This window comes from Pholis gunnellus (assembly GCF_910591455.1).
Source record: "Pholis gunnellus genome assembly, chromosome: 8".
NCBI classification, from domain to species: domain Eukaryota; kingdom Metazoa; phylum Chordata; class Actinopteri; order Perciformes; family Pholidae; genus Pholis; species Pholis gunnellus.
In genome coordinates, this window is record NC_136534.1 from 8,649,807 (window position 1) to 8,663,542 (window position 13,736).

Genomic DNA, 13,736 nt, shown 5'->3' on the forward strand with positions numbered 1-13,736 from the left:
GAAGACTGTAAGGAAGTATCTTTCCCACATGACATGAGTGCAACACAAGAAAGAGAGACCAGCATTTTATTGTAGAGCCTTTTTCCTTTGTAAATGTATACTTTTGCTCTCTCACTCTGTGCTTTGCCCTCAGAGCTAATACCTTTGAAGTTGTGGCATCTGTAAATACATGCGTCAGAAATTCGTGTGCATTTTTCTGCTCGCTTTCAATGCTATAGTGGCTAACCGCACCTATTCATGAGCTCCACACAGATTACAATGACATTAGTAGTGATGGCAGTAGCCTATCTCAGCACCTTTTAGAGTTACGAATGTAATCATTGACAGAGGAGACTGGAGGTTTTAGTTTGACTTGAACTTGAAGATATGTGGCGGTGTTGGTGGGGGCCAATATGTGGAGCTTTTTCTAGTCTGCATGTACAAACAACTCTTGGAGACACGACGATGGTCTGGAGGTAAAATATCTTTACCGGTCAAGTTAAACCCCAATGGGTGGAGACACAAAATCCACAGTTTCTTTGGCCGAGTTGCAAATGTTAGACTGAAGCCCAGTGAAACTGACATGAGAAAGAGGTAGCTAATGTTACAAAGCCTTTCACTCTTTCTGCCAACTGCAAGATATTTGATCTTGCCATACTGAAAGTTTTACAGTCGCTAGATGTTTTTAAAAAAACTAGCTAATTAGCTAGCATGCTGTTCCAAGATCATGAATGCTATTGTCATGAATGAACAGAGAGAGAAAAGCAGCCCCTGTCATTTGCCATTCAAGTTTTTAAAAAAAATCCCTGGTTCTTTGCCCATTTTGATTGAACTCAACCAATTTTGCCTCCAGAGCTGCTCTGCATCTGAAAAACATTTGCATAACAACACGGTGTGAGTGCAAACAACCATAACAGAGAGTTCTGTAAGTCATACATCCAGCACCATGTCGTAGTGTGTTTCCTTCTTCCTCTTCCCACACTTATTTATGAGCACTGTGTACAAAGTCAACAGTACGACCCAATAACTGGCATAGACGACTGCCCCTATGACCAGAACAATCTTTTCTGATTCAGGAAAGGGCTTTCTAGTCTGCACGATCACTGTATAGATAATCCCGATGAAGAGGATAGTGAACCAAACTGATATGGGAATCAGACCAATGAAGTTCACCACCACTGTTTTCCTCCCCGAGGTCCCCCATCCAGACTTGTTGATTGTTGCTATTGCGAACATCTTGGCAGGCAACAGGCTCGACATGTACAGTACGGAGTAGAACGACATGAACACCATGACAATGTTGCCTCTGAGGCAGCTGGCGAACGAGGCCTTGATCAGCGCCACCGCCTGCACTATGAGCAGAAACAATAGAATATTCCAGAGCCTTCCTTGGTAAAAGAGTTGGATCGCAGTGGCGATAAGGAAGAACGGGAAGAAGCCCGTGATCACGGCCTCATAAGTCATCCACAGATGATGCTTGTGGAACCACAGGGAGTTGTATAGCCACTCCCTGAAATATGACTTACTCCATCGAGTTTGTTGATTGAGCCACCGCAGGTATGTGATCGGCGTCTCGGTGAGGCACTTTGATCGAGCAGTATACTTGGTTGCGTACCCGAGGCTTAGAACTCTGTTAGTGAGATGGCGGTCATCCCCAAAACTGCAGTGGGATCCCATGAAAGTCTGATTGTACCAGGCCTCGATGAACTCGTGCAGGAGGGAGTTCCGGTACATTCCTAAAGGCCCGCTGATGCACTGCACGCAACCAAAGTAGGACTGGCAGGCCCGCTCAATGTTGAAGGCCATCCAGTACCGCACACTGCTCAGGAAGGAGATCCAGGACTCGTATTTGTTTAGGATCTAGGGAGGAATCGATTGGTAAAAAGTTAGAAAGTTATGACATATCACTTTCAAGGAATAAGAAATTGTCGTTTTGTAACCTACCTGTACATCTCCTCCAACGCCTCCCACCATGGGGTCTTCCTCGAGAACCTTCACCATCTCCACCGATGATGCCGGGTCCAACATAGTGTCTGAGTCACACACCTGAGTAAAACCCAAAGATGAACAGTGAATTAGCTGCGTCATCTGTTTCTGTCATGTCAAGAGGCGCAAAGCTTGGAGAGTTTTTCCTTATCTGAATTTAATAGATAGAGGCTGTAGACGGCAGCCATGTAACCAAAAGAGCTTGTTTTTAGCCACTTAAAGGCTCTGCTTGTTAAGTGTCTGGCATTTTTGAGTCTCGCTCAAGATAAAGTCTTGTTATGAAATCTTGCGAGGTTACAAGAGTGCCGACTGGGCAGAGTTTGTTGTGGGTGCAGAAAAGCGTAGCTCAGTGCTATCTCAAATGTTTTCAATGTCATGTCTGAATATTTCGATGATTTCGACAATGTGGATGAGGTCTTTGAATTCGATGGCCGCCCATTTTTATTTGAGCCGGAGTAAACGGACGAAGAGCTCCTGCAAATTGAAGAGCGGATGAGCAGAGAGAGAGGGGCAACGGGCAGAGGAGGGTGACCCAGCTGCTGCGAGGCCTCAGAGCTCGGGAGACTGGTGGTGTTCCTGTGACTGCTGTGACCCTATGTACCACAGAAGAAGAACGCCGTAAAGAGTGGGACCTGTTGCTGCTTGATAATCAGATTTTACAACCATACTTCTCCTTGAGCGGGAGCGGTTCGTGAAGTGAAAGGTAAGGCAAAACATTTTTATTTCTCTATAGAGTCCTTTTCATAATGTTGACAGACACAATCTGAGCCTGTCTGTGGCAAAAAATGAGCACTTTTAGTGGATTTTAAGTTACATTGAAGCTGCAAAAATGCCCTGGAAGCTCAATTTGCAGCTGTTGGTTACAGCGTTACTGGATCAATAATGTTATCCCTCCCAAAGTGTCATTTAGGCACAAAAACATACAAAAATATCGAAGTTACCCTTTAAGTCAGAATAGCAATATGGTCAGTGGATAAAAGCCTGCAGCAAAGAGTAACTGCTATCTTTCAGATCCTGTTTTATCTCTCTCCGTTCTCTTCTATAAATGGTAATAGTTCCCTCTCTAACGAAATCAGGTGATGAAAACCAACCTACAGCCCGATCCCCATTAACAAAACACATCTGTTACAGGCCGAGACTGATGATAGTAAAAAGGCATGCAACGCTGTCCCTCCTTTGTTGAAGAGTACTGGCATGATTACTGGCAGTGCTGCAAAGAGTTCTTTTGAAATCTCTGTTAAACAACAGCTTTCTGGCAGGCTGCGTCCAGCTGCAGCTGTTATACAGCATCATATCGAAAGGTTTTGAAGATTGAAGTCCCCTTTTCTGTAATGCAAACTCATTAAAATCATTCTAATGTTATTAAAGTTATGTTGAGTCTGTTCAGTTTAGCTCAGTGCTTAAGATGTATTTGTCTAACTCCACCAGCTGAATATCAGTGAACAATATGATGAAGTGACTCTTTGTGTTTTGGACAAACTATGGAAGTTACATAGTTTGCTCTGTTGTTTGTTTCCTGGTACTTTATCAGGTTTTGTGTTGCCAAGCTTGGCACTGTGGTTCATGTTTTTAGCTCCCGCTTATATATTTTAAGCCACATCCCCGCAGTGTTTGCATTATTGAGCAGCCAAACACTCGTACGCTCAGTTTGAGCCAGCCAAACACTCTTGGGCGCTGTCTTTTTCCAAAGATATCATTCAAGCGTCAATATCATTAACAGAGATAGTCTTACTCAAGTTAAACTATAAGCTATTTGAGATTGTTCGCCCCAAGCAAATAGACGCATACCAAATGAAACCTTTTTCTTTTGACACAGTTTTGGGCCCTGGCTCTGAATATCCCTTATGTAGATGATGTAACACTCAGCTCTGTGAAACAGATCTGTTATTACACTTAGACATGAGCTACTGCTGCCCCTCTTTGCGCTACACTTCACGACACGATGCGTGCACACAGCCACCAGCCATCTTCAGTGAAAGCAACACAAAAGACTCTTTGTGGACCCCGTGTTTGGTTTGGCAGCGCACCCCCACCCTCTCTCCAGACATCTTTGCCTCCGTTTCTCTCTCTCTTACCTTTCACCTCACACTGATGTCAGCTGTCCTTGTCTTACATCTACAAAGTAATACACATACCACTGAATATTCTATCTGTGATATATTGTTTGCACCATGTACAATCCTTTCACCAGCCAACTTTTGTCTCGCCCATATTTTGTGCACCTTTTACATTCAATCTATTCATTTCCACTATTCCCCTTTCACCATTGTTCTCCTCATTAAAAGCTATCTATTGATATCCATTTCTATTTGAGTGACTTACCTGCACATAGTCGATGCTTCTTCCCAGTGCCTTGAAGGCTGTGTACATGACCTCTCTCTTCCCTCCCCACTTCTGCATGATGCACACACACTTGTTGTTGAGGACTGTCCTGGTGACGTGCTGAAGGCTCTCTGCGTAAGCCTCATCCGTCTCCTCGGGCCCTCTGCTGTGAAAGTTACTCCGCCACACGTACGTGGCCGATTTGTCCCATCCCATGATCTCTTTGAAAATATCCATCATGTACAAGTCATCGTCCGTGTTCCCGTCGATCACCATGATCACCTTGATCCCCGGGTACGTCAGCCTCTTCACCGACACCAGGCATTTCCTCAGGTAGTTCGGGTCCTCTTGGTACGCCGCAATGCACAACGCCAAGGACTTGTTCAGTTTGATCGGCGTCTCTAAGGACCGACGCATGTTTCGGTGTTCTAAGAGCGCGAAGAGGCTCTGGATGACGAGGTGGACCACCAAGATGGCGCCATAGAGGCCGAAGGACAGGTGATTGCGAGCCGTGGTGAAGAACTGGTAGCCCATGATGTAGGCTGTGGAGATGCCCACCAGGAGGGACACGCCGAACATGGTGGTGCCAAATATCCGCAGGTAGGTGAGGACTCTCTGACACTTCATCTAGGTACAGAATGCGGAGAAAAGGGTTAGCCCAAAAGTAGCACAAAAATGATTGAATTTTAGAGTATCAATTACAAGCTGAATGCCATGGGATGAACTATTATTCCTTTTAAATACAACAGGAAAGTGACTTCCTGCGAACATCAAATGTCCATTCTGTGATTCGGAGAGGGAAAATGAAACGTTAATGTTTAAAGTGATTTATTTATGCAGCACACATGACTTCCAAACCATCAGTAGAATTGACTAAGCTTTGATCAAACACAGCTTTTCTATGGAACACACATAGAGGAGCTGTTTGATTATGTTTGATTATAACAAACCCAGGTAGAGAAAGCAGTAAAGTTTCACCTCCTTTATCTACTCCCTCCATCCCCCTCTCCTTCCCTCTACCCCTCCCCCAAATCCCTGTCTAAATGTCAGACAGTTAGTTGTGACTAGCCGATTGTTCCGACTCTCCGTTGGCGCACATTACAAGATTGCTTGACCTAATTAAGCATCAAGCCGACCACCACTGCCAAACGTCTGAGTGCTCTCTAAATGCCCGGGAGAAACTATTGTGATCATTTATTTTTCTTCTGGTACAAAAAGATTTTCAGGCAAGGAACTCTGCTCTAGACCGTGACAGATCATTCTGTGTGTTTTTTTGATGTGGGGACCACAGAAGAACGTTCCGTGCTTTTTGTGTATCTAAACTCTGAGCGACGTGAGCCGCGCTGCTCAGAAATCTTCTGCTCAGAATCCTGAAGTTTGTTTCCAGCCCTTATTATGTTGCTACCGCCATCTGTTTGGCAGAGCAGCGGAGACCCACTCAGCGTGGCTCAGCTCGGCTCTACGCAGAGCGGACCACCCTGTGATGTCATTTGTTTATATCTCCGTGGGAAGAAGGAGACAAGAGCTTTGCAGATTTTGCTAGTGCTGCACGAGGGCTTCTTCCCCTCTGCGTCTCCCCATAGAAAGTACAACAAGGGCATCACTTCTCTGACTACGTAGATACAGAGATGTGGATGAACAGTGAAGAGATGGAGGGTGTGACATTATATTGCTTTTATAATTATGAAGGAATTGCATTTTTGCTTTGCATATCGAAGGGGGTTTTCCTCTTCAGCCACTGAGTCAGCGGGGCGCCCCCTTCTTTGACACTTTGAGCTGTATTTTACTTTAAAGGATTTAAACTCTGTTTTTGGTGCCTCAGCTTTGGTGCCTTACAGCTATAAAAATGGTATTATCGCATATTTCATCATCACACACGGTGACGTGTAAGTTACACATGTAAGTTTAGTCAAGACAAGCAAAGAATGTAAATGAGCACGAGCAATAAAGTCATCAAAAGCACAGCGGCGTTTGGGATTTGGCAAGCGTTCTTCTCACGCACCTAAACGCAGAAGACAGATGGGAGGGAGGGGAGCCACAGACAGAGAGAGATAGAGAGTGGAAAACAGAAACAATTGTAAAGGTAGACGGGGAGAGGGGAAGAGGAAGACATCTAGACAGACTGCAAAGGAAAAACAAAGCAAGAGACACTCTGAGAGTAGCAGAGGCAGAGAGAGGAATACGCACACACACACACACACACACACACACCCCTTGGCTCAGACATAATGCCTTGTTCATCTGATCGTTGGATGAGAAGGCCACAGCCAGTGTAGCAGGCCTCCTCTGGCACGTGGCAAGGCTCTTAACGTCAGCCGCTCATTTAAAGACCCCTGACACACACACACACATACACCCAAATGCACCTATAAAAGCTTATTACACCAGGGAAGAGAGAGAGAGAGAGAGAGAGAGAGAGAAAGAGGGGGGGTCTGTAAAAATACACATTTTTAATTGCGTTAAGAGTGCGTTTCACCTTCGACCTCCTTTAGTTTGTGCACGTACTGCATGTGTGTATAATGTTTTACAACTATATAAGGTAGCGCAGAACAAAATCTCCCTGCATCAGCTTTGAATGAACACAGTCACTACTTAGGAGAAAACATGTTTTGACTTAAAAGTGCAAAATATACGTATCTAATGGTTTGTGAATGTTTGGATTTTATATTATATTGTAAAATATATTTTTTTTATTGTGGCAGGAAGTCATCACAAATCTTTTGATACACCTCCACACACACATTTACACCTAAAGTTGCTGTTACAGTTTGTAGTTCACCTAACCTGCATGTCTTGTACGGTTGGAAATCAGAGAACTTAGAGGAAACCGCTGCAGACACATGAAGAGCATACAATCTTCACACAGCGCTGGTTGCTTTATGACTGCTTGTTTATTTATGATCCTTCGGCCTTTACGGACATGAAACGCTCACTCTGGTTAGAACGTTTTGGTTATAATTCGAAAGCAAACTGTGACATTCGATTCGCGTCATGATCCACGGATGTAAAGCTTCGGCTCTTTTCTCATTGCAGACCAACAGAAGTTTTTCCAAAAAATTAAATAAATAAAAGACACAGCGCAGAAATGGTGACTTGCTGCTTTTGCTCTTGATAGCATCTCATACTCTCTCCCAGGCTTGTGATCCAATGCAGAGGTCAGGACCAACAATTAGCTCAGACCGCAAGGAGATTAACTGCAGACTACAAAAACAGTCACGATGGTTGTCCAAACTTGGCCCCTGCCCCTGAGACATAAAGGCTCTAATCCGAGGGGTATCTGTGACGGTATCATTGACACATGTGGATGTTGTCACTTAGGAGTAGCGCGTACGTGCACCTACGCATGTCTGCGTATGACGTTTGTGTGTGCGAGTTGAAGGTGTCAACAGCACATGTGGATGATATCAGCCTATAGCTTTCTGTTTGTTTTTGTATCTTGGCACACGTAAGTGATAGGACCCCATCACTTTCTCTGTGTGTGTGTGTCCAGCCCTACGCTGACCCTGGGTTAGCAGAGCCACTCTAACGTCATTAACAGTCTCTTGAGTAGGATTCCCACTGGCTCTGTCTCCAAGATAACTTTACTAAAATATGAAGTCTTGCATGGATGGAGAGTAGATGGGTTAGCAGAGAGATGAACTGATGAATGAATGAATGAATGAATGAATGAGTTGTCTCACTTTATCTTCTGGTGAAAACTCTATTTGGCTCTGTTTGAATAAACATTACTGTCTAATTCCTACTGAGATTTAACAGTAAAAACAATACAGAGATTTTCTTATTTTAGTGGCAGCAGCCTTGATGTTCAAACAATTTTCACTGCTTTGAATACCTGGACTAATTGGGAAAATCCTTGGGACATTGTGTACTGTTATGTACAGTCAACCTATTCCTGCCCCAATGCGTCAAATACGAATGCTAAGCTTCAAACTATGATCCCCTTTGCGTACCGCTCGAGCGTCAGTGTTGGAAGATGCTGGTGAGAACGGGTTGGCACAGTGTATTAACTCAATTATGGCGTATTGCATTTGCACAACGTGTTTTTACTGCAATGTTTACTCTACATACACATCCCTGAAACATTTGTGCATTTCTATTTAACATCTGCCCAATAAGTGAGGAATAACTGGCGATGAGTTGTGTGGTTTCTGACAAAGAAGACGGAGGGTCTGGATAAATGCAAACTTTGACCAACAAGTGTTGTTAGAGGTAAAGACAGGGGATCACCAAAGTCAGACACAATGTCATGGCAATCCTTCCAATAGTTGTTGAGATATTTCTGTCTGGACCAAAGTTGTGGAGATATCGGCCAATAGAATTACATTACCATCCATAGAGCCACGCTGCTAGCTTGGCTAATAATGCAGAAACCCCGTCTCAATGCCATGCAATTATCTGAAATGAATCCCATTTAGCCTGTTAGAATACCACATTCTTCATGTATATAAGGTATCTATCTATCTTAATCTTTAAATTGTTCATGTGTAATTGTGTGTCACTGACATTGAGTTGAGTGTCAGATTAAGCATCAGTGTTCCTTGTGTGTACATGGGGAACTCTGTGACTAAGTTTTTCTTCCGTATAATTAAGTGATTTATTGTGGAAATGAAAATCACCATATGCTGTAGTAACCCTTATTTATGTTATGAGTGGATAGATGTCAGATATATATATGTGGCTTGTCTGGGTAAATGTGAATGCCATTAAGTCTCGCCATTGGTGCTGAACGCAGGCCATGTGTGTGTGTGTTTGTGTGTGCACAAATATGTGAGCTAAGCATAAAATGTACAGTGTGTGTGTTTAAGCGGAGCGGGGGGTTCTGGCACAACTTCATCTACCTACAGGGTGAATGGAGAAGGGAAAAAGTCTGATACTGCAAAGTGCTGATGGAGTTTTGACCTTCATCGCGAGTGTAGCCAGTGTGCGTACATGTGTGTGTGTGTGTGTGTGTGTGTGTGTGTGTGTGTGTGTGTGTGCATGCTGCGAAGAGGAAGAGATGGTTTGACTAAACTCACAGGAGAGCAGTGGAATCCCTGTCAGCAGGGTCCCACTGCCAAGGCCTGTGATGGAACGTAAAATATAACAAGGCTCGCCAGACTCTATGTGTGTGTGTGTGTATGTGTGTGTGTTTCTTTATACAGTAACTACTATATATGTATGTGAATCTGTGCGCAGTATAAATCTGAAGCAGTGCCAAAAAAGACGGCTTGCTGGTCTGTAAGGGGCTGAGATAACATAAAGCTTACATCTTTATATTATTGTGACTCAGCAGTCGCTGATTAGAAGTGTAACATTCATAAATCAGCCGCCCTGGCCAGATGAGTGCTGTTCATATAAAACTTTAATGTTGCTCTGAAGAGTGAGCCAGCTCACACCTGTGGCTATATACTTTAGGCATGAATAAGACTGAGAAATGGCTTTAATATAACAAACAATGTTATGACAATGTCAATATCCCTATGAAGCTACAATAAACAGGCTGTAATAATACATTATAGTAATGATATTTATAAAAGTTTCCTAGTGTTGATCCATTGAAGAAATATTGGGTAAAGTCTATGCTATCACCAAGAAATCATTTGAAAACCAGACCTGCTGAAGTCATACACACCTTTGAAATCTCAAACGCACGATGCGCCGCCAACAAAAAAACCTGTGTGTGTATGTGTGTGTGTGTGTGTGTGTGTGTGTGTGTGTGTGTGTGTGTGTGTGTGTGTGTGTGTGTGTGTGTGTGTGTGTGTGTGAGAGAGAGAGCTGGGCAGGGCTGGAAAAGACCAGGATGCATATTTTAAAAGCATTAAATGTTGAGATGGCCCTCGTGACAGTTGAAGCAGGATGCAGGAAAAGGCTCACATGTTCCAAGCGGACGATGAGGCCGAGGAGAGGGAGCGGCTGGGAAAAACTGGCTGCTGACTTTTCAGGCGAGACACACTCAAGGCCGACTCTAAACTATATCACTATATATGATATACTACATATTAATTCTTTTCATGTATGGTTTATGGAAAATAAGCAAATATTAGTGAAATGAGTCGCAAATAATAATATGAAGGCTGTATCAGATGGCAAAAATGTAATATATATATATATATGCAGTAAAATGAATATATGGATATATAATCAACAACTGTCGTGTAGCTGTATGTATCTTATATTGCTGCTGTGAAACAGCCTGTATTCTTTCAGACTCCGGTATGAATGAAACTGGTTTTCAAAGGCGCGGTTCGGCCCTCCTCACTCCTCCCCTTTCTCCTCCTCTTCCTTCTGCCTCTCATAAACCCCCCCATGTGGTCACAGTGTGCCGTTGTTGTGGGAGCGTTGTCATTATAACCACAACTAAACAGAAACACCCCCGTCTGCGCTACACTGCAGTCCTCCTTGCATGATTGGAATCAGGTGGACAGGGCCACAACTGGCAAAGGTACAACGTTACAACATAACTTGGGAGTTGACTTTATGTCTCCCTGTCTCTTGGTTTTCTCACTTTCTCTACGCTTCTAGAATAGAGTGGACAAAGGTTACAACATCCGAGTGGACTGTGTTGTGTTACTCTTCATCTCATTGTTTTACCACAACATTGTCATTTAATTTGACGTAAAAGTGAAGGTGAAATTCATTATTTTATGGAAACGCTGTTGTTAATCCGTTCCCAATTTCAAAGCCAAACTATGCTGCTTGGTATTTTGGCTTGTTCTTCTCCCTTTAACCAATCTACTGCAGTATTCAGTAAGAAAGTAAGAGTAAGTGGGTTGGAAGGAAGTGAGTTAGGGATAGAGGGAGGGATGGCAGACACCAGAAGAAGGGATGGGGGAGGAGACTGCAGGCACGGCGGAAGGGGGGGGGGGGGGGGGGGGGGGGGGGGGGGAGACGACGACTTGGATCAGGTCACTGCCAGCTGAGGCGCTGGAATAACGCCACTGTGGCAATCCCCAAGATTTCCAGCCGAATTGCAGATGCAGCTCAGCTGAGAATGCCTCCCTCTGCAGCCACTCCTCTGTCCGGTTATTTGTTTGGTTCTCTTTCCTATATAGTGCATTTTTACATAGACAGCTAAAGTGTTTTGTTAGCCCTTCACTGTATGAAGTCACACTGACATGTCTGCCATAAAAAGTTTTAAATTGTTTATGCCTCCAGCCTGTCTCTGTCATCCATTGATCCGACACGTTCTTCTATCTGTCTACAGACCCTTATCAACTGTGCTCTAAAATAACTGGCTTGCTCCCTACATGGTAGAAAGCTCTATTCTAGCACTTCCTATCATCGTAGTTAATTACAGCTTAGAGATAACATAAGAGGCAGAAGCCCATAGCTGGTCTGGAAGGAAGCAAGGATGTGACTGTGATCTAGGTTGAAGATGTCTGACCTCCTGTCATCTGGGCTTTTAACAAGAGCTCGCAAGATATTCTATTAGTAAAATCATCAAAAACATAAACAATTGAAATGTCCAGGAGCCAACTGTGTCACAGCACAGCTCACTTTCAACAGCTCCTGGGTTACTTTACTGCAACTCCTGGACCTATACATTAACATTGGCATCAGCCCTCCCCGTGAGACCCTGTGACTCAGTATGAGGTAGTGAGAATCAAACTCAGCAACCTCGCTTACATCCAAATTTTCTCTTTTACTGGCTGACTTCACCAAGGGAGCCTGGAACACGCTGTGGCATTAATGCAGAATAAACGAGGTAAGTGGTTGTGTTGGTATTGTGTGTGTTTGGAAGGGGATGCACACTCTATCCTCACTTCAGTAGTTGTACCTTGGCAGCCCCAAGGCCCTACATGCTGAAGGACCCATGCTGTGAGCAGTAATGGCACGTGGGACTTGTTGTGAGCCCTAATGGAGACCAGCCATGGAATGGCTTCCTCTGTCAAGTAGTAAACTGCTCGGTGCGCTGTGTGGAAGAACATCCTGTTGCAATGATGAGTCTACAGTGAACTGAGTCACCAACTGAAGAGTGCAAAAAAAAAAGAGTTACTTGTCTTCCTCTTTTGCCATCCCCAGCTATAGCAGGCAGCCTTCATGGACTACCCACATTGCTGCATGTGAGAATTAAATCTCTGTTTAAGTGCTCAATGTTCCACTAACAGGCACCAGAGCTGGAGTGTCTTCCTCGCTGTAGCACACTGAGCCAAATGCTCGGCAGAGGTTCTCCCCGGAGGGCTGAGATTAGGGACGGTATGCTGGTATTAGTCTGGATACATGTGTGCATTGACGGAGGGCCCACAGATGCACTGATTATACAAAGAACTTGTGCTCTGAAGCTATCGTTTTCAAATCTGCACATGCATTTTAAACTAATACTGATTAGTGCGGCAGCTACTGTGGAAGTGTCTCCTGAGGTACAGTGATGCTATAGGCACATTTATAAACAGCTATAGGCACATTTATAAACAGCAGCTAACGTGAGAAAGATGTGGTGGATAAACTCTATCTTGTTTCAGATACTGTTGGAAAGGCCAGCAAGTTGAAGTTCCTACGCAATGGGGGGGGGGGGGGGGGGGGGGGGGGGCGCACGGACTTCTCACATTGATGTATTAATACTGACAGTGGACTAAATGCTTCATCACCCCTTACAGGTGGATATCACCATGGTTCCAGCAAGCACCGCGTGAGAACAAGAATGCGTAATCAAAAGACGACCCAGGCCAATAGGAAGAAACTCCGTACTGTACATCATAGACCAATGTCAGGAATGCTTAGACACCCAGCTCACAGATGGGCATTCCTCGAGTGTAGGCGGATGGAGGAAGAGAGTATGTCGAAGATCCCTGCAACCAGCAACCAGTGTTTAGGTGGCACCTGCTTTCAGTCACTATGCATGCATCTAATTCAGTCTGAAGCTCAGAAGGGCTGCATGAACATTTCAGCGAGGTAAATGTCGGTCACTACTACAATGCCGCTCAGAGAACATGATTTTTTTTAGCAGTTACCAAATTATTGTCCAAAACCCGAGGGCCATTCTTGATTCACGTGTGCGCAATTCACAATTGTCATCAAATTACGCGCTCAAACCACGAGGCACGCGGAACGTGTCCAAATTCAGCCTTCCCATTGGCTGGCAGACCTCAAGGAATGACGAACAGGTTGCGACGTCATCAATTCGTTTCATTCTCAGGCTGAAGCTGATGGCTCAGCAAAAACCATGACGTTCTGAATGATTACAAGACTAATCCGGGTAGATATGTTTCGCACATTTCCACAGCTGGCACAGCTGAGCAAAGAGGAAGGCAGATGTTCGTGCCATTTAACACAAATGAGACTTTTGAGACACATTTTTTTCTTGGTGTCAATGTAATACTATATTAATACAGTAGCTAACATCTGTGAAGGAAAAAACTAGTTTTTCAACTTCAAACCTGGATGGCATCCGCGTTTTACGCACGACCGTTAAAGCACTTAAAGGGGAAACAAATAGTGACAGCTGGCATGTCCCCCATTTTAAAGCATTG

The 13,736-nt window shown here is 44.2% G+C and overlaps 1 protein-coding gene across 1 annotated transcript; it reads right to left on the reverse strand.

Moving 5' to 3' along the window:
• Positions 1 to 909: 909 nt before the first annotated feature.
• On the reverse strand, positions 910 to 4,914 carry has2 (hyaluronan synthase 2; the record flags this gene model as incomplete). The annotated part of the gene is made up of 3 exons (XM_079165127.1): positions 910 to 1,839; positions 1,924 to 2,025; positions 4,288 to 4,914. The coding sequence occupies 3 exons, from the start codon at positions 4,912 to 4,914 to the stop codon at positions 910 to 912; spliced, it is 1,659 nt and encodes a 552-aa protein (XP_079021253.1).
• Positions 4,915 to 13,736: the final 8,822 nt, after the last annotated feature.